A 19,155-nucleotide genomic window follows, 5' to 3' on the forward strand; every position below is an offset into this window, starting at 1 on the left:
GTCGACGATCCTCATATCCATTCTATCCAGCCTTTCATTATCTCTGCGATGTGTACGTCAAAGGCAAAACGCTGATCATGATGGCATTCATGTAAATGAACACAATCGGCATGAGGGTGATGACGATAATACGCGTGTTAAAGAATGTATATACAAGACACAAATTCACAGGTCGATTCATCGATCAATGCTTATTTCCCTTTGGCCTGTCAAACGGCTCTTTCTTCTTTTATTGCATTCTTTGCTCCTAAGCTCTAAGAACTGAACCAATTTCAACTTGTTGGACCACTTCTCCTTTTCACACACCCACTTATGTGGTTCTACCAACCACCATAGACGTCCTCGGCGCCAGCGGCAATGATCATTTTATTTCGTTCTTGCGTTTCTCGTACCGTCTTATCCCACGCACTTTCTCTCACGATCCTCCCGCCTTGTCCTCCTGTAGGCCGCAAAGAAGAAGCAGTAGTTATAGTTGACCATTCGCTCTCGAACACAGGTTGAAGTGCAGCTTTAATTGCCTTCTTCTCTTTGTCTCTCTTAGCGTAGATCTCCTTCTGAGCGGGAGTCAGGAAAGTCTCTCTTTCTTGTCTGTGCTTCTGGTTGATGTTCGAGCGCATCATCATTCGAGTTTGTCGGCCAGTCAAAGCTCTGTTCTTCGGTTTCGGTCGATTGCCATTTTCCACTGCACCAAGATCCAAGGACATGGATTTACGTGTTTGTGGGATCGTCACTTCGTACGCCTCTTGATTAGCTGTCCATCCATCTTCTTCTTCGATAATCAGTGAGTCGCTCGTGGAGTTGGACCTTGATTCTCCGGACAAGGTGAGCGGTGGTGTCGAGCAGAGAGACCATGTTTCGGTGGATGTCTTTTTCGGGGAAGTCGACGAGAAGAACATTGAGGGTAATTGACATTCAATGCCTCCTATCACTCTCGGTTCTTCGTCGGTGTAGTCAACGTAAGATTCGCGTTTCGAGTCGTTCTCCACGTCAGCCTCGTCATGAAATTCTGGCGGTGGATATTCTGATATTCGCGATGCTGAAGCCAGAGCTGCTTTCGCATACGGAGTGAGGATGGTGTTTGACGGTACGATTTGAATGGGGGTCTTTGGACTCATCGACGCGACGGCACCCGGTGCATCCGTTACGAATTCCGTGGTGAAGCCATCCGTACTTCGATCATCTTGGTCAACTATAGTCGAGACCTGTGGGCTGACGTCTGATGAATCTTGGTAATCTGAGACAGCAATCGTGGCCTCTACTCGGAGAGGGACCCGTTCGATTTGAGAGCTTTCTTCGGCGCCTGGGTTCGAAATGGCCGGGATATTTGCCTCGCTCAGGTCTGGCTTTTCTGACATGGCATTATCCTCTTTCGCTCTGGTAGGGATTGCGCAAGAGTCGTCGTCGGAAAGAACGGTTTCCGGTGACAGTCTTGCTTGAGGAGCCCAAACGTGATCGACCGCATCGGATCCGATCTCTGCCATGGTATAGCAGGGCATACCCCATTCGTCGGGGTTGTCTTGTCGAGTTGTTAAGGAAACCGCATCAATGACGGGGCTGACTTGCTCGGCGATTTCGCTGATCGTGGCTTTGAGAGGTGGGAAATCTGCCTCGTCGTATAGTCTACCGCCGTGGATCAGAGGAGTTGCTGTGTGCTACGACCCATGCGGAAAAGTCAGCTCAGCCAAGGCGAACTTCCCGAAGTACAGCCTACCTTGTCAAGTTCAACAGGGTTTCCGAATATCATGCTGCATTCGTCGCACTCGTAGTACGTCTGGATCGTATGCGTAGGGAAAACCAACGGGCGATCCGGTGAATCGAAAGTAGGTCCACCTTGAATCTGATGTGTGCGAGGTATGAAGGGAGTTGGACCCGAGCTTGTAGAGCCTTTGAGAGTATCTAGCATACGTTGGATTCGTCGCGGGTTATTCCATTCTGCATTATGGATGATTTGGTAGTGCTGAGCGGACACTGTCAGCCAATGGCCATGCTAAGGGATATTCGGCCCCGATCAAGCTTACATCTTGAGCGTCCTGCGCATGTACGAATGTGATCAGGCAGTCGGTACAGAAGACAGCCCAGGGATGGTGTGTCTCTTTGTGCTACAATCCCCAGACGGCATAACGTCAGCTTCGAAATACCAACACCAAGCGAGGTGGAATCAGAGGGCAACATACCGCTTGGACAGCGAAGGGAGTTTGAAATTCCTCTTGACACACTTCGCAGGCGTTCGTCGAGGTATCTGACTGCATCTGTGTCATGGAAACCAAGTGAGTCTTTGGTGCGGAAACGAATATGATGAAGAAGGCGTGCTTACAATGGGGGTCATCGCACGACCAGTGCCAGCTCGTACGGCGAATGTCAACGGCGCAGTGAGCTGTGAATGCAGTGCAAGGTTGTGCTAGAGTCGTAAACGACATGTCGTCAGCTCCACCTTCAAGAGGTAACAGTAGGCATTGTACCTGATATGTGCGAGACTGACTTGTTGTATAGCTGCCAGATCGACGAATGATCTGTGACAAGATGCGCACCAGTGTTCACCATAATCATTGTTTCTCCTATTTGGACTTCGCAAGGAGGCTTTTCTCTATAGAGCGGAAGTTCGTACACAGAGTGGTTGGGTAAGTGAAGTAAAATTAGGGTTCAGATGTATGATTGAATTGGTCAGTCTAGGTTCACCTCAGGGTCGCATAAAGGATGAAATAGAGTAGGATAGAATGACTCGATCCCAGAAGTCTACTCGAATCTACTCACATCCGGAGCCGATCGATCAAAATGAGGTGGTCTAGGTCGAGTCGAGTAGTCCCATTCAGTTTCTTTCTCTTTGTCGGATCTAGATCTACTTAAGGATCGTTCTGAGGACGCTGACGACCAAGTAGAAGAATTCGGCTGATACGACTTCTTGAAGGTCGATTTGTAACTTGTCTGTAGGTTCACTAAGATCAGCTCGCGTTACACCCTTGACGATGGAAAGGATCTCATAAGACTCACATCATCCCATCCATTATCATCTTCCATCCCAACGTACTCAGGCTCTTCTCCCTTCCCATTCCTATCGTGTGTCCCCTCAACCCTGTCCTCGAGCCCCCGTTGACCCTCGACATCGTTCAGTGTCGCTTCGTTGCTTTCGACGGTGATAGGCGATGAAGGATACGGCGAAGGGATTTTCTCGTGGGTACAACCGCAATCACACGTACATCTCCTCGAACTCTTCTTCTCACCGACTAAAGGGGCTTCGATGAGTATCAATAGGAGGATGAACGTGATTTCCAAGATCATGTTGCTCAATCTACTTGACTTCTCAGTCGGATGACTCCCCACCCTATGTTAGCAGGACAAGGTGGAGTATAATTCAACCTAGAATACGATTTGGCTGGATAGCGGATGGTATATAGTGAACAAGCGAACAACCAAGATAGAGTTCAAGGTGTACGAGTACCTAATCATTAAGCTGAAAAGAGCATGGCGTTGGGCATGCTTTTTGCTTCCTGCAGCCCTTTATATCTGAGACTGAGACGAAAATGAGGTCAAGGCGACGTCAGACGAAGCTGAGAAGCATATGTACTCCAAATTCAGATTCAAGTTGAATGATGCACCGTCCGCTTTGATGCTTCTCAAAGTATTTGTAGTGCACTTCTGATTAGATCATTATTGAAAAATCAAAACACGACCACGCACAAACCCGATATTACGTAGGTAGGTTAACGTTACCTGATTACCGGCGGCACTAAGCGGACCATGCGTCGTGCTCCCTCGGACCATAGCCCTCACAAAACATTGCAGAAAGACATGGGTGCATGATGATGGACTATATACAAGCTACGATCTCACGATGGTATCGTACTTGCTGGATGTCTTTGTCGATGTTTTGATGTTGTCGCATGTTTGCGTGGATCGGATTGAGTGTCATAAGAAGGAAAAAAAATTATGTGGTATAGTCAATTGAAAGGTATATAATATAAAGAAACCTCACATCGAGCATGAGGATGTGGAATTGAAGTGAGGTGTTTTGCAAAGTGCGAATTGGTTTGAAAGGACGAGAAGCAAGGGAAAATCATACTCCCTTTGCCTTTGCAACTGCTATTGTTCTTGGTCTTTCAGCAGTTGTTGAACCTTGGTCAACAACGCGGACAACCCATTGTCCGTAGCCATGCCCGCCTGTATCCCCGTCTCTACTTTAGCTCGTTGATAAGCCACTAGCAGACCCTCTTCTTGTTCATTCGGCAAAATTTGATGCAGGTATTCTAGTAGATCCTCATCTACACAGATCATCAGCTTGCCCCGTCCACCTGCAGTTGCCTCTCTTGTTCACATCACTTGATCGACGTTGGAAGAGCAAAGGGAAAGGGAGGGAATTACTCGCCAGTAGGTCTACTGCCCTTGTCCAGATGTAAATCTCTACACGACCTATCCGCGCATTTTCCCCCTGACATCTCTGCTTGGCAAGCTACCAAAGACGGATCCGATCGCAGTAGTCGCGTCAGTACAATGGAGTTCAGTAAAGCTTTATCAAAAACCTTGGCTGGGCTGCACATTTTATCATTATCAGGTGTAGCACCCGTGTCCACCTGGACAAACGGCAAGAGGGCCGCATCCGTATTCGAATTGCTCAGCTGGGGATATCGATTGAGCAACGGCTGATAATTGGTGAAAGTCTATATCAAGGTTCAGTCTTCCTCTCATATCAACATGCCTTGAACGCACAGAGATCTTCTCAGTATGAAGGCTTGGTAGCGCTAAAGGCGATTCTTGCTGTTGAATTGCAGAGGCCGAGATCGCATTTTGCTGATCCTATAGATCATAGATCAGTGATTGATTGTTGCCTTAGAGCGTGGTCTTGGTGGTCGCGATCAATCCGTACCTCGTCCTCTACAACATTATCGGCTAAAGCATGGTCGGCTGTGAAGCCATTAGCTGCGATCATTTCCACTTGCAACTCACCTGGAGCGGGTTCTGATGATCCCCCCGGTATGATCAGTCAGTTCGAAGGTGTGTGTGAGCGCAAATCAGTCACGAAACCATACCATGCGGAGGATCAACTTCCATAGCTTCCACCTCCGCTTCCGCTCGGACCAGATCTTTCGTCAACTGACGCACGTCCGCCGGTATCGGCGCTACATACCTGTGAGCGACATTCATCGAAGGGATGAGATATTGGAGGATACGCAGCTCACATTCAATGCCACTCTCAGCTGCTCCAGGTCTTAAGGCGTCAATGACTGACTCCGCCATACCAGTGCTTATGGTCTTTTCCATAGGCGTTTCACCATTGATGACAGAGGTTTCCCCTTTTGTCTTGCTCTTTCGAGCAGCCATACGAGCAGCGATTTGATCTTTGAGTTTCCGGATACTAGCTTCTTTCTCTTCCAACATCCTTTGTCGTTCGATTATGTCCACATCGGCATTCGGCGTGTGTATTATGAGTGGCGTCTGTGTGCCAGCCTCCTCATCGTCAGAAGAATCAGAGTCTGAATCATCCAAATGAAGAACCAGTCTCTGAGCTCTCTGCGTCGCACCGAATGGTCGTCGTTTAGCTGAAGGCAACGCTCTGATCGGAAGCGAGGTTGCATTGTTTTCGTTCAGGTCCTCCGCGTGCGCTCGCTTGACACCTCGAGGTGGTCTTGGCAGTGCAGTGGCAGGGAGTATGATATCTGGGATGGGAAGAGGTGTCGGGATTGATGAAGGTGTAATTTCGCCTTCCTCTGGCTCCTTATCGTCCACTTTCATCTGCTCCTCTTCAACCTCTGCGACAACTGATGAATCGTTGGTAGTGGTTGGCAGGGCTGGAGCCATGGTAGCCACCGCTGCTGCCGCTTCTAATACTTCTCGTTCGATGCTGGCCATCTGCTCCTCGATTGACTGCTGCAGCTCAGGGCTTCCATCCTTTGACTTTGATACCCACAACGGGTCTTGGGAGGTTGGTACAAACTTGGAGGCAGCAGCTGCTTTTCGACGCTTCATACTCTCCAGAGCTTTCCTCCTGGTGTCAAGCAAGGTATTCTGCAAAGTCTGCTCAGCAGTAAGCGGTGGTGGAGCTGGAGGTGGGGGGACTGCAGGTTCAGGCGGCGGGATCAGGGCGTCGGCCAAGTTGGGTAGATGAGGTGGGGAGAATGGGGGAGTAAGAGGTATCGTATCGAGTATGGCGAAATGATTACTGGTATCTACAGGCGTGGCGAATGAGGGTTTCCTAGGAAGGGATGAAGCAGCTAGAGTCGTTTGTTCCCCATCGTAATCAAGAGTCACATCTCCTTCACTCGGTTCGTCCGCTCCTCGCTTTTTTCCCCTTCGGTGAGGAGGAGGTGGGCGTCGGGTTGCAGCTGCACGAGGCTCCGTCTGTAGCAGCGCAGCAGGTGCTGTTGGAATCGGTTTGGTTGGCAAGCGGGTAGATGATGATTGACCAGGTTTGTAGCTTTCAATCTTGACTGGATGAGCGTTGATCGTTTTCGAATTGTGAAGCGTTGCACCCATTCTTTCCAGCGTGGGAAGCCCATCCGATTGACTTGAATTATCGCTCTCGATCCTTTCTAAACCAATAGAGGTTCTTTCGGCATTGTCAGTCATTACTTCAATATCGGGGCTGGGCGATTTATCTGGTTCTGGTGGCGGTATAGAAGGCGCTTCACTATCCGCTCTAGTCTGTTCCCGGGTTTCTAGCCATAGAGCCTTTCGCTTCTTAGTGCCATCCACTATTTCTTTGCACACTTTCATGACATATTCGCGAGGTGCACCCCTTTCGACTAGGGTATCTGGCGACACACCTTCCGCGATTAGATTCCGGATGATGTCGATGTACTGCTCGGCGTCTTCTGGGGACAAGTCTATACGTACCGTCTGAGTCAGCTTTGAACGATACAAGATTATTCCAGGTTCTCGATAGCTTACTTTCTGTGGGTTGACCGACTGTATCGTTCAATTCCAATGACACTTCGGCCTCGTCTTCTCGCTCAATCTCCTTCGCTTTGCCTTTGCCTTTATCATCAAGATCCGCCATCACAGCAATCGAAGGACTATGCGCTCCAGGCTGACTTGAAGGAGGTATATATGGACGTTGAGGTTGATGTCTAGGTTGAGATTGGTACTGCTGATATTGAGGGGCAGCCTGGAACCTTTGTGCAGCTTGCCTAGCCTTCTTCTCCTGTTTCTTCCTCTGATTCTTGGTCAAATGAGAAGCAGGAGCTGTAGGAGGCGGACCGCGGAACAGTGGCTGGGAGATGCGCTGGGAAAGTTGAGGGGCGGGACGAGCGGATCTAGGTGAAGATGGCTGTCTCAGGAGGGGTCGAGGCGATTCAGGTTGTCGGGGACGTGAAGGTACTGGCTTGATTTCGATAATCTCATCATCATCATCACTAATTTCACCTTCCTCCTTTTCCTCTATCACGATCGGTTTCTGCTTGGTACCCCTCATTGTCGGTATCGGTTTGGAGGAAATGGCTGGAGGATTCAGGATCGGTTTGGAGCTTGGACCTGCAATGGCATTTGCGGAAATGGGTACCCTGTAAGGGGATTGCGCTGAGGTGGAGGGAACAGTCATCCGGAGCGTAGGATCTACTTCGCTATCGTTGCTGCCACTTGTGACAGACTGATGGGCAGGCGCTATGTCTGCCAGAGATGAAGGTGATGTCGGAACTCTTGCAGAGAGTCCTGAGCTGGATATCGAATTGAGACTGTGTGCAGACGTTTGTGCAGGTGCGGGGCTAGCGCTCATCGTCGACGAGGCTGACCCCATGTAGATCACAATTACTGGAGTATCCGTGATGCTGTCGAGGTGTTTAGGATGAACCGTCGTGAGTCTCGTTCGACAGCCAGGTAGATCAGACCATTGAGATTCAAGTATCGTTGGATCTGCGAATGGCGAAGGAAGTATAACACGATAGATTTACGTTTGTTCGGACTGGAATTATCGCTAAAAGCGTTTGACTCTTCAGAAGTATTTATGATGGCGAGATGCTGTCTACAGAGCTATCGAGCGAGGTGGCCTGTCTCCTTTGGTTTGAAAAGTAATCTGGAGTGGTATAGAAGCGGGTGTATAGTTGATTTTCGTCAACAAGGATGATAAAGGAGGAAGAAAAGGCAATCGGGTCAGTGCGTCAAGCGCGGAATCAATTGAGACGGTTGTGGCGCTCAGACATGGTGTTTTTGTTTCTGCTCTATGGACGATACTGCCAAGCTACAATCGTCACTCCTAGGTGTAACAGCTCTAATGACGCACTGTGTACTGTGTCATAAGCCATGAGGGAAAAGGAGCAGGAAGGTTTAACAGTAACAAAGGGACACTTTCTTCACCCAAGCGATCAGCGTAACAACCTGTCTGTCCGCGCGACTTTGTTGCGTTGACATGGAGATGTCGTCCTCCTATTCTGCTATGTAATGGTGCATGATCCTCTCCAGGGTGACAAGTCTGACTTGCGCACTGTTCAGCCTGTGAAATGAGGATGGAGCCGCAAGATGGATCATGGCATCTTGAAGAAGGCGACGTTACATAATCTGATGATCTGCAGATCTCACCTCGCCTCCACCTTGGTGAGAATTTCTTGGGTGCAGCTTGCCGCTTGTTTTTGTAACCGACGTCAGAGTTACAGCCAACAATTTTATCACACACGACTATTGGACTGACTGACATCATTCAAAGTTACCACCAAAATATCCTAGAATCGATAATCCAAAAGGCTTCAACAGCCTTCAGTCTGCTCTACTCACAGATAGACAGACAGAAAGAGTGGCCATCACCTCACCGAGGAAATCACAGTCAAGATGCAAGTCACACGATCGATAACAACGTTCTCATCGACCTCTTTCCGATCCACCTCAAGTTCGTCTCTCATCGGCCGAGGTATGCGATCAAGATCAGCTCAAGCCGATCGGTATCTCAGCATACATGACTTCTTCACTCGTCAAGCATCGACCCTTGCTGTCCCTCGCCCTCCTGCAAGAAGTCATTCTGCTACAAAGCTTTTCTCTTCACGACAAAGAACAGCTTTCTCACGGAGATGGAGCTCAACCAAGGAAAACGATGTAAAAGCCCCTTGCCCGAATTGTCAGGGATCATCAGTGACGAACACACCTCTCACACCACCTCCACCAGATCCTACCCCACCACATCCGCAAGGACATGCTCAAGATTACGCGCCATTCATCAGACGATTGATAAAGAACTCAGGAGCAATAGCGCCGAATTCGCCCCATCGACCGACGAAAGAGGAATTGCTGAATGCTGCGTCTGGGTGGTGGCAGCGCTTAAGGATACGGTTGAAATGGTTCACTATCAGAGGTTGGAGAAGGTTCAATACGGATGATATGAGTGCTTTTGCGAGCTTCTTCGTGCTCGGAAACAGTCAGTCCACCCCTACTCGTTCATCTATCAGGAGACGCAGAGCTGACTGAAGCGTCGTTTGCACAGCGTTATGGATCTTGGTCGGAACGTGAGTCATCAGGCGAACATGATCATCCCTCAAGCTGACTTGATCTTGCGCAGCACGACCTTCGTCTCCGCCGTATTCGCGACCCTCAACTCCCTTTCTCTGCAAGAATACGTTGCACGATGGATTTCAGATTATATGACGTATAATACTGGCGTGACAGTCATGTAAGTCCGACCGTACTAAAATAGGATCTGGAGCAGATAAGCTGATTGGAGGATGTAGCTTCGAATCGGCAATAGTGCCTAAATGGGCATCGTCGACCATTGTCTTCCGCAATGTATTCGTATCGCGTCGAGCAGCGACAGACGAAGCCGAGTCCGAATTCCGCCAGACTAGGTCAGCAAAAGCTTCGACCGCTAAACCACCTTCTCCGACTCCATTTCTCTCCTCAGCAATATCTCCCGACACTTACCTCGCTCCCCCCTTAGCCAGCGAATCAGATAATTACACGATGTTCGATGTGAATATAGATGAAGTCGAAGTATCCCTCAGTCTGAAGCGATGGTTGGATGGAAAAGGGCTGATCAAGGATGCTAAAGTAAAGGGTGTTCGAGGTGTGGTCGGTGAGTCTCCCTACTCTCCCAGAGTCTAGATGTCTAGATGGGTTACAGAGCTCATTCGATTCTGGCAGACCGTCGATCTGTATGGTGGGACATGTCAAAACCACTCTTACCCGCTGATTTCCGCCATGAAACCCGCTCGGGCGATTTCGAGTTTGACTCTTTCCAGGTTGAAGATGCTCTCATTACCGTGTATCAACCTGGTGGCCAAAGGCCGTACAACGTCTCGATTTTCAACGCAATGATAGGACCGCTAAGGAAGCGATGGCTGTTTTACGACCTGATGTGCGCGGAAGGAATGACTGGTCAATTCGATAATTGTCTCTTCAGTCTGCATATGCCGCAGAAGCTGGGCAAGACCAGAGAAGATGGGGATTTGGTCAAGAGAATGGTGAGCATTATTTCTGTTCAGTCAACGAGCCCATTGGTTTGACTGCCGTTCTGCTGTAGGCTCGATTCAGGATCGATGGGATGCCTGTCGAACACGCTCAATACGCCACTGGACATACAGGACCCATAAGTTGGATCACATCGGGCAAGCTCGATGCTGTACTAGACATCAAGTTCCCCTTCCATCCGGATGACTCTGTAGACATCAAGGCTATCTTTGACGAGATATCGCGAAACGTAGTGACCATCACTCAGCAAGGTGTACATCCAGAAGACCCGAGTATATCGCTCAAATCAGCTATTGATGCCGCGAATGAAGCGAACAAAGTCATACCTGGACAAGCTAGGCTGGCTCGACCGCCCCTCAGAGCACCCAAATCACCGACCCTGACGGAGGAAGAGATCGCAAACAGACGGCAAGTAGTGGTAGATATTGATCTAAGATTCCGAGATCTCAAAGCTGCTGTACCGATCTATACAACCGATCTGAGCGTGACGAACAATGCGCTCATCAGACCAATCGTCGCTTTCATCAAGTGAGCCAATCCCATCTCGTCACCATCTAACATTGAGCATAGGGCTAATCTGGATGATGATCAGTGCGAATAAAACGTTGGTACCTATACATTGCCAAGTGGCTGCAGATCTGGTAAGCTTAGGGTTATCCTTTATTTGCAGATTAACAAGCTTACAGATATACTGATGATAGAACGATTTTGATGGGTCATGGACGGTATGTGACTCTGCATCATGTGTGAATGGTGAACAGAAAGCTAACGTTATCCAATGTATTTTGCCTTGACAGCTCTTCGAGAGTGCGTTTTCCCTACGCGCAACTCTGAGCTAGATGTACAAGCTGATGAATGCCACCGCGATAGCTGGACTGATGACCTCCCTTTCGGATCAAATCTACGCGGCCTTAGCTCATCATGTGTCGTCCGAAGCTGCCAACTCAAAGCGGATTAGGCAAGTTGGGTTTTGGGGTATTCAGCGAGGAGCAGAAGTATTGGTGGATACGTTGAGGAACGTTGTTGATCCTGCGCATGCTCAGCTGGCCGCGGTGTAATGAAATGCCTAGAATTTTGTCCTGTTGTAGTATACGATAACCGAGATATGACTTTCATTGATTGAGATGCACCCCCTTTCATACGAGGATTTGTTGACACACCACGTGGTGGCAACGATAGATGAATCGTCGCTCTACTCCGGCTAACCAAGAACGTCATTCACAACACATCAGATCTCTTTCTCTTTCTTCTAACGCAAGCTTCTGATAACAGCATTAGTGTCATACAAGCCCGATGACAGTCAAGCAGATCAAGCAGAATGGGTAATATCTCATCTATGGCTAGGGCGTAAGTCTTGTCAGGATTTATGTCGTTTTGTCGTCTTGAGACAGATCCGAGGGATGAGCTGACTGGTCAACCATTTGGTTCAGCTCGACGGCCCTAGATTCGTATGTAGCGGAACTGGGGAATGATATATCTTATGACAAAAGGTGAGTCAGCTGACCAGACTGAGCTACTGCCGTTCCTCAACGCAAGTAGCTTATGGAACTGATGTACAACCTGTTTGATTAGTTTGTCGTCCCCGAGATTCCTTAAGACGATATTGGCTCGTCATGCGTTCGGCCCGATAGTGCTCAAGATCTTCATCAAGCCTGATCCTGCTATGTCTCTCAGAATCATCCAGCGTAGGCTCAAATGTCAGTCAGCTGCTAAGCGGATACCTATGTTGGCTGGATAAGCTGATTTAATGTGAGCGACAGCGGAAAGGGATAATCTGGCGGATCTGCCGAATGTCAATACGTATCAGGCATTCGTGGAGACCGATAAAGCTGGATATTTGATCAGACAGTGGATAGGCTCGAATCTGTACGACAGAGTCAGGTATGTCATTTTATTGATTGCGCCTGATCGAGGGTTACGCTTCAGCTGATATATCGATGATGGGATAGTACGCAGCCGTACCTCGCTAGTATAGAAAAGAAGTGGATCGCATTTCAACTTCTGACGTGTCTCAGAGATGCCAGGCTGAGAAAGGTATGTACACCCGAGTGAGATCACAGTTTTGCTATCAACAACCAGCTGACGACGATCGTAGGTCGCCCACGGAGATGTGAAATCCGAAAACATCCTTCTGACCACCGATCTTACCCTCCTTCTGACCGACTTCTCGTCATCTTTCAAGCCTACCTATCTACCCTTAGATGACCCCTCAGACTTCTCCTTCTTCTTTGATACTTCTTCAAGGCGGACATGCTATATCGCTCCAGAAAGGTTCTATGCTTCAGACTCGAAATTAGCTGAAGAGAAAAGGAAAGTACCTGGAGAAGGGGAATTCGAAGGATGGGGCAAGCGGGACGGGAAAGTGACCGAAGAAATGGATGTATTCAGTGCTGGGTGTGTCTTTGCTGAGATGTGGACGGATGGAAGGACCGTCTTCAACTTGAGTGAGCTGTACGCCTATAGGCAAGGAACAGTCGGGTCAGAAGGTCTATTGGAAAATATCGACGACAATGAAGTCAAGGTGAGCATCTTCTCCTTCGTTCGCTGAGGTAGGATGTCTGGTTAATTCTTCTTGTATGTATGAACAGAGTATGATCACTCAAATGCTCTCGCGCGACCCAGCTTCGCGACCCTCATTCGACAGGATACTGTCGATGTTCAGAGAGACCATCTTTCCCGAATATTTCTATACCTTCTTGCAAGACTACACGACTTCTTTGACCGAAATCAACGATCACCCTATTACGGATGATCCCGAGAATACGTTCCTGCAAAGATCAGCTGGGTCCAGCGGAAGAAAAATAGATAGAATGTTGGAGGAGTGGGACAGTATCAGCGTACACCTCCAGAAAGGTCCCTCGTCAGGTGAGCGTCTCGCGTTGTAGCCTTCAATGAGGCGAGTAGCTTATGAGCACTTGGACTCATACCAGACGGTCCTGCCCTATTACTTCTCAACATTATCAATTCATCCATACGGAATTGCATATGGCCTTCTTCACGATTACATGGTCTCCAACTCTATCTGAATTTGCTGCCTTACCTATTTGACGAAGACAAAGTCGATCGTATAATACCATTCGCCGTGGAACTTCTTTCCGACGACGTCGCAATTGTCCGAGCTGAAGCTTGCAGGACACTGGTCATCGTCGTCGAATCGGTCAACTCAATAACACCACAAAACGCTACCTTCATACCGGAATACCTTCTACCGCAAATGAGACACCTGGCTACCGACAACGATATCTTCGTGAGAGCTACATATGCCAAGGGCTTAGTGAGGCTAGCAGAAGCGGCTGTGAATATGCTGGAGATGAGTCAAGCTACGAAAGTTGTAGGCGGACCAACCCCTGAATCTTCTGGAGTCATCGAAGTAAGCACGACGGCTATCAATTGAGCTGCCAGAATGACTGACCTGTTCCTCAGCCCGATTACGACTCGATGCTGCAAGAAATCCAATCAGTCGTCGAGGAACAAGCTACAACCCTTCTCGTTGATACTGCGCCACCGGTCAAACGGTCGATACTCGCGTCGGTCTCGGATCTTTGTTTGTTCTTCGGTCGACAGAAGTCCAACGAGACGGTGCTCAGTCACATCATGACTTACCTGAATGACAGAGACTGGATGTTGCGATTGGCCTTTTTCGATGGGATAGTGGGAGTTGGAGCTTTCATTGGTGTCCGCGCGATCGAAGAATATGTATTACCCTTGATGCTTCAAGCACTTGCTGGTGCGTATACCTATGATTCTCATTCCCTGTGCCGGTCAGCAACTCATCTATGACCACACTGTCAGATCCGGAAGAAGCGGTTGTGGCTAGAGTGATAGGGTCTATGACTAGTTTGACATCTCTTGGATTACTCGCAAGAATGAGACTGTGGGACGTCTTTGCTGCTGTGAGAGGGTTTCTGTGCCATCCCAATATATGGATCAGGCAAGGTACGTTAGCTCTTGAAATCCTAGTCCGATGGTACAGGCTGAGCTGTCGTCTTAGGTACCGCGGGCTTCATTGCAGCGGCTGCTCGGAATCTACCGCCTACCGATGTCTGGTGTATTCTTTATCCTGGCATCAGGCCGATGCTGCATTCTGATATCAAGAAAATGACCGAAACTGATCTACTGGCTGCCATCATCTCACCCGTGAGCCAGCGATGCATACTCAGGCGCTTGGAAAGACTAACGATTCTCCTCAGCTTCCGCGAAGTACGTTGACGGCTGCCAAGGTGGCTGCTCAGCAGAACACTCCTAAAGGATTCTGGACGATCCTGCAGATGAAAGGCACGACAAAATCAGAATTAGTGAAAGCTGCTCTGGAGAAAACCGATACTTTGTAAGCTTCTTCTTAGAGTTCCACCCCTATAGTCGCCGACATTCGATTGCGCAGGAATCAACTACGAGACAAAGGTATCACTGAAAAGGATGAGAAGAAGATTCAAGCGATGAAGGACTTCATTGTTAAGCAATCATATACAGCCAAGGCGTGAGCTCTCCGTCTATCTACTCCAGTTACGCATCAGCTGATATCCAGTGCAGACGAGAAGACACCGATCAATTCTCGACCATGCCCGAAGCCGATTTGATGGCTGGTAAATCAGTATCTCTCACCGACCTTGGAGTGACACCGCAGACGATTTTCATCAGCCCGCGCACGGTCGGAGTTGATGCCAAGGCAGATCTGAAACGGTTGAGACCTTATCTATCGGATTCACCGGTCAGCCGTCGTACATCTTTCGCTAGCCGAAGCAACAAAGGGCCTGTTGAGAACCCTCTAGACGAGATACGCAAGCGTTTGGCCACCATGGAACCTACATCCAAAGCGGAGACAAGCCCCACGGAGCCGCCTGCCACATCCAACACCGAATCCATTGCCACACCGTCAGAATCCGGCTTATCTTCCTCGATCGACCTAGCAGCGATGTCGAGGTCCGGTAGAAAGAAGATAGATTCGAAGGCTGCTCCAGCTATAGGCGCCTCGCACGCGAATGCGATCGGAACAACAACGATCCACGATGAAAGTCTATCGGGCAGAACCACACCGATAGCTACTGGTAGCTTTGTCCCGTTCACTCCGCGTACTACGGCTCCATATAGCAGCTCATATGAAGGTCAAGATCCCGGAGTGAAAGCCTTCTTAGAACAAGTCGATCTCGAAAATTACAGGAAACCATTACTAGATCTGGGTCCTCGTATCACCGCCAGTCAGAAGAAACGCACGCCTAGGATGAAGAATATTTCATCGACACCACAGAGCGTGACTATGATTGCCCATTTGACCCAGCATGAAGGAGCCATCACGTCGATTGTGCCCTCGCCCGACAATCTGTTTTTTGCCACTTCGTCCGAAGATGCGAATATTCACATTTGGGATTCTGCGAGACTCGAACGGAGTGTGACTACTAAACCTCGACTTACCTATCGCATGGACGCCCCGATAGCTAGTATGTGCAGGATCGAAAATACCCATTGTCTAGTCGTTGCCGCAGAAGATGGTCAGCTGCATGTTCTCAGAGTGCATGTCAGTGGTACAGGGAGTTCAACGAAGTATAGCAAGATAGAGTGTATCCGATCCTGGAAGGCTGGCCAAGAAGATGGTCACGTTAGGTTTGTGACGCACCTCCAAGGTATGTCGCGGTCCTCCTAAGTTTTGATACATTCAGCTGACAATGCAAGTACAGAATCCTTTTTACTGCTAATTACGTCGACTTCCGTCATCGCCATGCTGGACATACGGAATATGGAAATCACCAAGCGGTTCCAGCATCCTCTTGAACTAGGAGTGATCACTGCTTTCTGTCCATCGACCAATTGGGTGATTCTCGGTACTTCGTCCGGAACACTGAGCTTGTGGGACCTCCGGTTCGGGCTACTTTTGAAATCTTGGAAAGCCGGTGGGGAAGTCACCTCGCTCAGATTGCATCCTTCAAAAGGCAAAGGTAGATGGATCATGGTATCAACCATACCGCCTGTCTCTTCGTCAGTGGATGGCAAAGCCCGCTCTGGATCTGGAACCGAAGGAGATTCTGGACCTCTGGTAGAAGTGTATGACATCGAGACCTCGAAATTGATGGAAATTTACGAAATCCGACAATCTCGACCTAGCAAAAACCCTGATCCGCCAACGAAGGAAAGCGGAGATGTGGTCACGGACAAAGCATCATATATTGCCCAACTCGCTCAGGCTACCGAGTCGGTTCTGGGCAGTATGACGAAGACTATCACTGCCGAAGATTTCAATGCATCTTCCTCGGACCCTATGTCGCCAAATGCCCGAACTGTCCTAGACTTGATTGTCGGGCAGAGCTGGGCGTCGTTACCTAGAAACGATGAGAGTGTCTTGATGTCTGTCCCCGAGCTTGGATCGAAGGGCGATATCTCCAGCGGACCGGGATGGCTGGTCACTGCGGGAGAAGACCGAGTAGTGCGGTACTGGGATTTGACGAAAGTGCAAGATGGTTTCGTAATCTGTGGATCTCAGAAAGAGAAGGATGTGACTTTCAAGTGGGTCATCTGTCCTCGTCCACGCTGAACACACACTAAAGTCCGACAATTCCGAAGAGAAACTGCTTGTGCTAATCAATGCTGAACATTGTTACAGACAAGCTTCTTCTTCAGGTCCAACACACATATACACGCTTCCCAACGTGCACCGACACCCTAATATCCCGACGAGGGAGAGGGAGAGACAGCCGCTGCGACCGCACTATGACGCTATTTGCAAGCTTGGTACTGTCGAGACCCCGTTCAGCAGTTGTATCATCAGTGGAGATAGGAGTGGGGTGGTGAAAGTATGGAGGATGGAAGGTGGACCGGCTGCCAACAGATAAAGGCGGGAAGTGCGAGAGAAAAACAGATACTGTGTAAAATAGGATACCCTGCATTTGTTATAAAGTTGTCAACGTTTTTCCATTATATCGATGGTCCATGCATTTGCATCTTTTGGTATGGTCAATAATATTATACTGTACTTTGTCTTCGCTAATTCTGATCTCAAATCGGCAACTTGCCTCGTCCTATTTGCTATTGTCTTATCCCGTATACTCTCTCGAGGTGATATCGGCGCCTTCGGCATTCCAATTCACGTACCACAATTTGGTCTCTGCGCAAACTACCATCTTGCCTTTACCTGTGAAAGCGAAGTTTGCTGAGGTTGTACCCAGGTAGATCTTGCCTATGAGCAGACCGGAAGGGTTATACACGTTGACTCCGTCGCCGTTGCCTACGTAGACGTTGCCTTTGTTATCGCAGTGGATACCTACGTCATCGCGAGGAGTAAGATTGATCAGTTCAGCTGATTCGATAGAGAGTCAATGTCTTCATCCCGGAAGAAAATAAAAGGAAGTTCAGGGGAGAAGGGCGAATTGCTCACCGTCCGGAACTCTGATTTCGTTATATGCGAATACTTGGCGATTACCGAAATTGCCATCGTCGTCCACATTGTATCGATATCTTCGCCCGAGATGAAATGGCAAATTTAGTCAGTTCGACCGAACGAATGATATGGCACAGCTGATTGAGCTTACATGGTAGAAGGATTGGTATAATTGTATCCCCAGAACCCCGAGCTTAGACCGGTATCGGTTATGTAGGCGTACATCCCATCAGGCGAGAAAGTCACACCTAGATCAGTTGTTTTCGTGAGATTAGCCGGTCCGGTACAGTATGCTGAGTCTCAGAGATCCGGTCGACTCGACTCACCGTTCGTCATGTGGAATCCATCGGCTACGGCTCGGACAACGCCTGTATCGTAGTTGAACCGATAAACTTGTGTAGGTAAGACTGGATCAGGTCTAAATGCTTGCACCCAGCCGAAAGGCCCGTCTGTGAAGTACAGTTCCTTGTTTCTGGGATTTACAGCGACGTCGTTCAGAGAATCGTATTGCCTCCCAAAGAAGTTGTTCAAGATGACTAACAAATATCGGACAAAAGGGCCGCATCAGTCATGCTCCACTTAGACGGTGAGATTGTTAGGCTGATGGACGACAAACCTGTGGTGTTGTCGTTATTGTTCGGATCGATAAGATACAACGCAGCTGGTATATCGTCACCTTGACCTTCGGCGGTGTATACTATCTTGCCTCGGAAATTGGTGCCTCCATTAGGGTTGATGACTTGTTGCCCCGAATTGACTGTCGTCACATTAACAAACTGAGTGTTATTCTGGCCTTGACCTAGGGCTAGGATCCGATCAGCCTCGTCGAGATAAATCTTCTGCACGATAGCCGACTTGTTGAGCCCCGTGCCAGCCGCTACGGGTCCTGCGTTCTGTGCGAAATAAACGGAATTCGTCTCGGGATGCCTAGGTGAATCAGTACAGGCTCAGTGATTTGGGTTAGAGATTTTCTGTTCGGTCCGACCTACCATACGACAGCTTCGTGGAATAGCGGATCTGTGTCTGTCTGCGCAAGCAGGGTCAGAGTGGGATCGGAGCCGATGATATCGTAGAACGAGTCGTCGTATATGTGGAAAGGTTTGGCTTGGAGCGAGTCGGAAGTGGTGCCCGGTGGAATGAAGTGCTATGTGTCGTTTAAGACAGTCGGTCAGTCACCTTGGCCTTGTGAGACAGGAAATAAGCGTGCTCACAGATGTACCGTTGAACACCTTTCCTGTAGGAACGTTGTCTAGCACCGCGAACGATTGAGGATATATCCTCTGGGCATATCTAGGTATACCTGCTTTCGCTAGGATAGCAGAAGACGCCAGAGCGATCACAATTTTTTTGCCGAGCATTGTGAAACTGAAACTGCAGACCGTTGGTCACACGAGGACAGTCGAGTATGTGGGGCA

At 48.9% G+C, this 19,155-nt stretch overlaps 5 protein-coding genes across 5 annotated transcripts; 2 read left to right on the plus strand and 3 right to left on the minus strand.

The window, feature by feature from the left end:
* Nucleotides 1–320: 320 nt before the first annotated feature.
* On the minus strand, nucleotides 321–3,276 carry I303_100610 (uncharacterized protein; the record flags this gene model as incomplete). The annotated part of the gene is made up of 8 exons (XM_018403984.1): nucleotides 321–1,652; nucleotides 1,712–1,957; nucleotides 2,019–2,099; nucleotides 2,175–2,249; nucleotides 2,315–2,398; nucleotides 2,480–2,584; nucleotides 2,752–2,922; nucleotides 2,989–3,276. The coding sequence occupies 8 exons, from the start codon at nucleotides 3,274–3,276 to the stop codon at nucleotides 321–323; spliced, it is 2,382 nt and encodes a 793-aa protein (XP_018266638.1).
* Nucleotides 3,277–4,077: 801 nt separating this feature from the next.
* On the minus strand, nucleotides 4,078–7,702 carry I303_100611 (uncharacterized protein; the record flags this gene model as incomplete). Its single annotated transcript, XM_065968153.1, has 7 exons — nucleotides 4,078–4,286; nucleotides 4,361–4,610; nucleotides 4,702–4,788; nucleotides 4,859–4,950; nucleotides 5,022–5,111; nucleotides 5,172–6,815; nucleotides 6,880–7,702. The coding sequence occupies 7 exons, from the start codon at nucleotides 7,700–7,702 to the stop codon at nucleotides 4,078–4,080; spliced, it is 3,195 nt and encodes a 1,064-aa protein (XP_065824225.1).
* A 1,046-nt stretch (nucleotides 7,703–8,748) lies between these two features.
* Nucleotides 8,749–11,432, plus strand: I303_100612 (uncharacterized protein; the record flags this gene model as incomplete). Its single annotated transcript, XM_065968154.1, has 10 exons — nucleotides 8,749–9,328; nucleotides 9,395–9,416; nucleotides 9,470–9,580; nucleotides 9,639–9,979; nucleotides 10,048–10,367; nucleotides 10,427–10,902; nucleotides 10,967–11,015; nucleotides 11,076–11,099; nucleotides 11,172–11,181; nucleotides 11,245–11,432. 10 exons carry the CDS (start codon nucleotides 8,749–8,751, stop codon nucleotides 11,430–11,432), a joined length of 2,121 nt encoding a protein of 706 aa, XP_065824226.1.
* A 260-nt stretch (nucleotides 11,433–11,692) lies between these two features.
* On the plus strand, nucleotides 11,693–17,195 carry I303_100613 (uncharacterized protein; the record flags this gene model as incomplete). Its single annotated transcript, XM_065968155.1, has 16 exons — nucleotides 11,693–11,721; nucleotides 11,805–11,864; nucleotides 11,947–12,071; nucleotides 12,135–12,255; nucleotides 12,324–12,408; nucleotides 12,470–12,895; nucleotides 12,963–13,239; nucleotides 13,305–13,744; nucleotides 13,798–14,101; nucleotides 14,167–14,310; nucleotides 14,366–14,511; nucleotides 14,565–14,701; nucleotides 14,756–14,851; nucleotides 14,905–15,992; nucleotides 16,047–16,869; nucleotides 16,967–17,195. The coding sequence occupies 16 exons, from the start codon at nucleotides 11,693–11,695 to the stop codon at nucleotides 17,193–17,195; spliced, it is 4,530 nt and encodes a 1,509-aa protein (XP_065824227.1).
* Nucleotides 17,196–17,396: 201 nt separating this feature from the next.
* On the minus strand, nucleotides 17,397–19,098 carry I303_100614 (uncharacterized protein; the record flags this gene model as incomplete). Its single annotated transcript, XM_018403988.1, has 7 exons — nucleotides 17,397–17,623; nucleotides 17,738–17,817; nucleotides 17,892–17,988; nucleotides 18,067–18,276; nucleotides 18,357–18,667; nucleotides 18,730–18,884; nucleotides 18,952–19,098. 7 exons carry the CDS (start codon nucleotides 19,096–19,098, stop codon nucleotides 17,397–17,399), a joined length of 1,227 nt encoding a protein of 408 aa, XP_018266642.1.
* Between the last annotated feature and the right edge of the window lie 57 nt (nucleotides 19,099–19,155).

Source organism: Kwoniella dejecticola, chromosome 1 (genome assembly GCF_000512565.2).
Source record: "Kwoniella dejecticola CBS 10117 chromosome 1, complete sequence".
Lineage (NCBI taxonomy): Eukaryota > Fungi > Basidiomycota > Tremellomycetes > Tremellales > Cryptococcaceae > Kwoniella > Kwoniella dejecticola.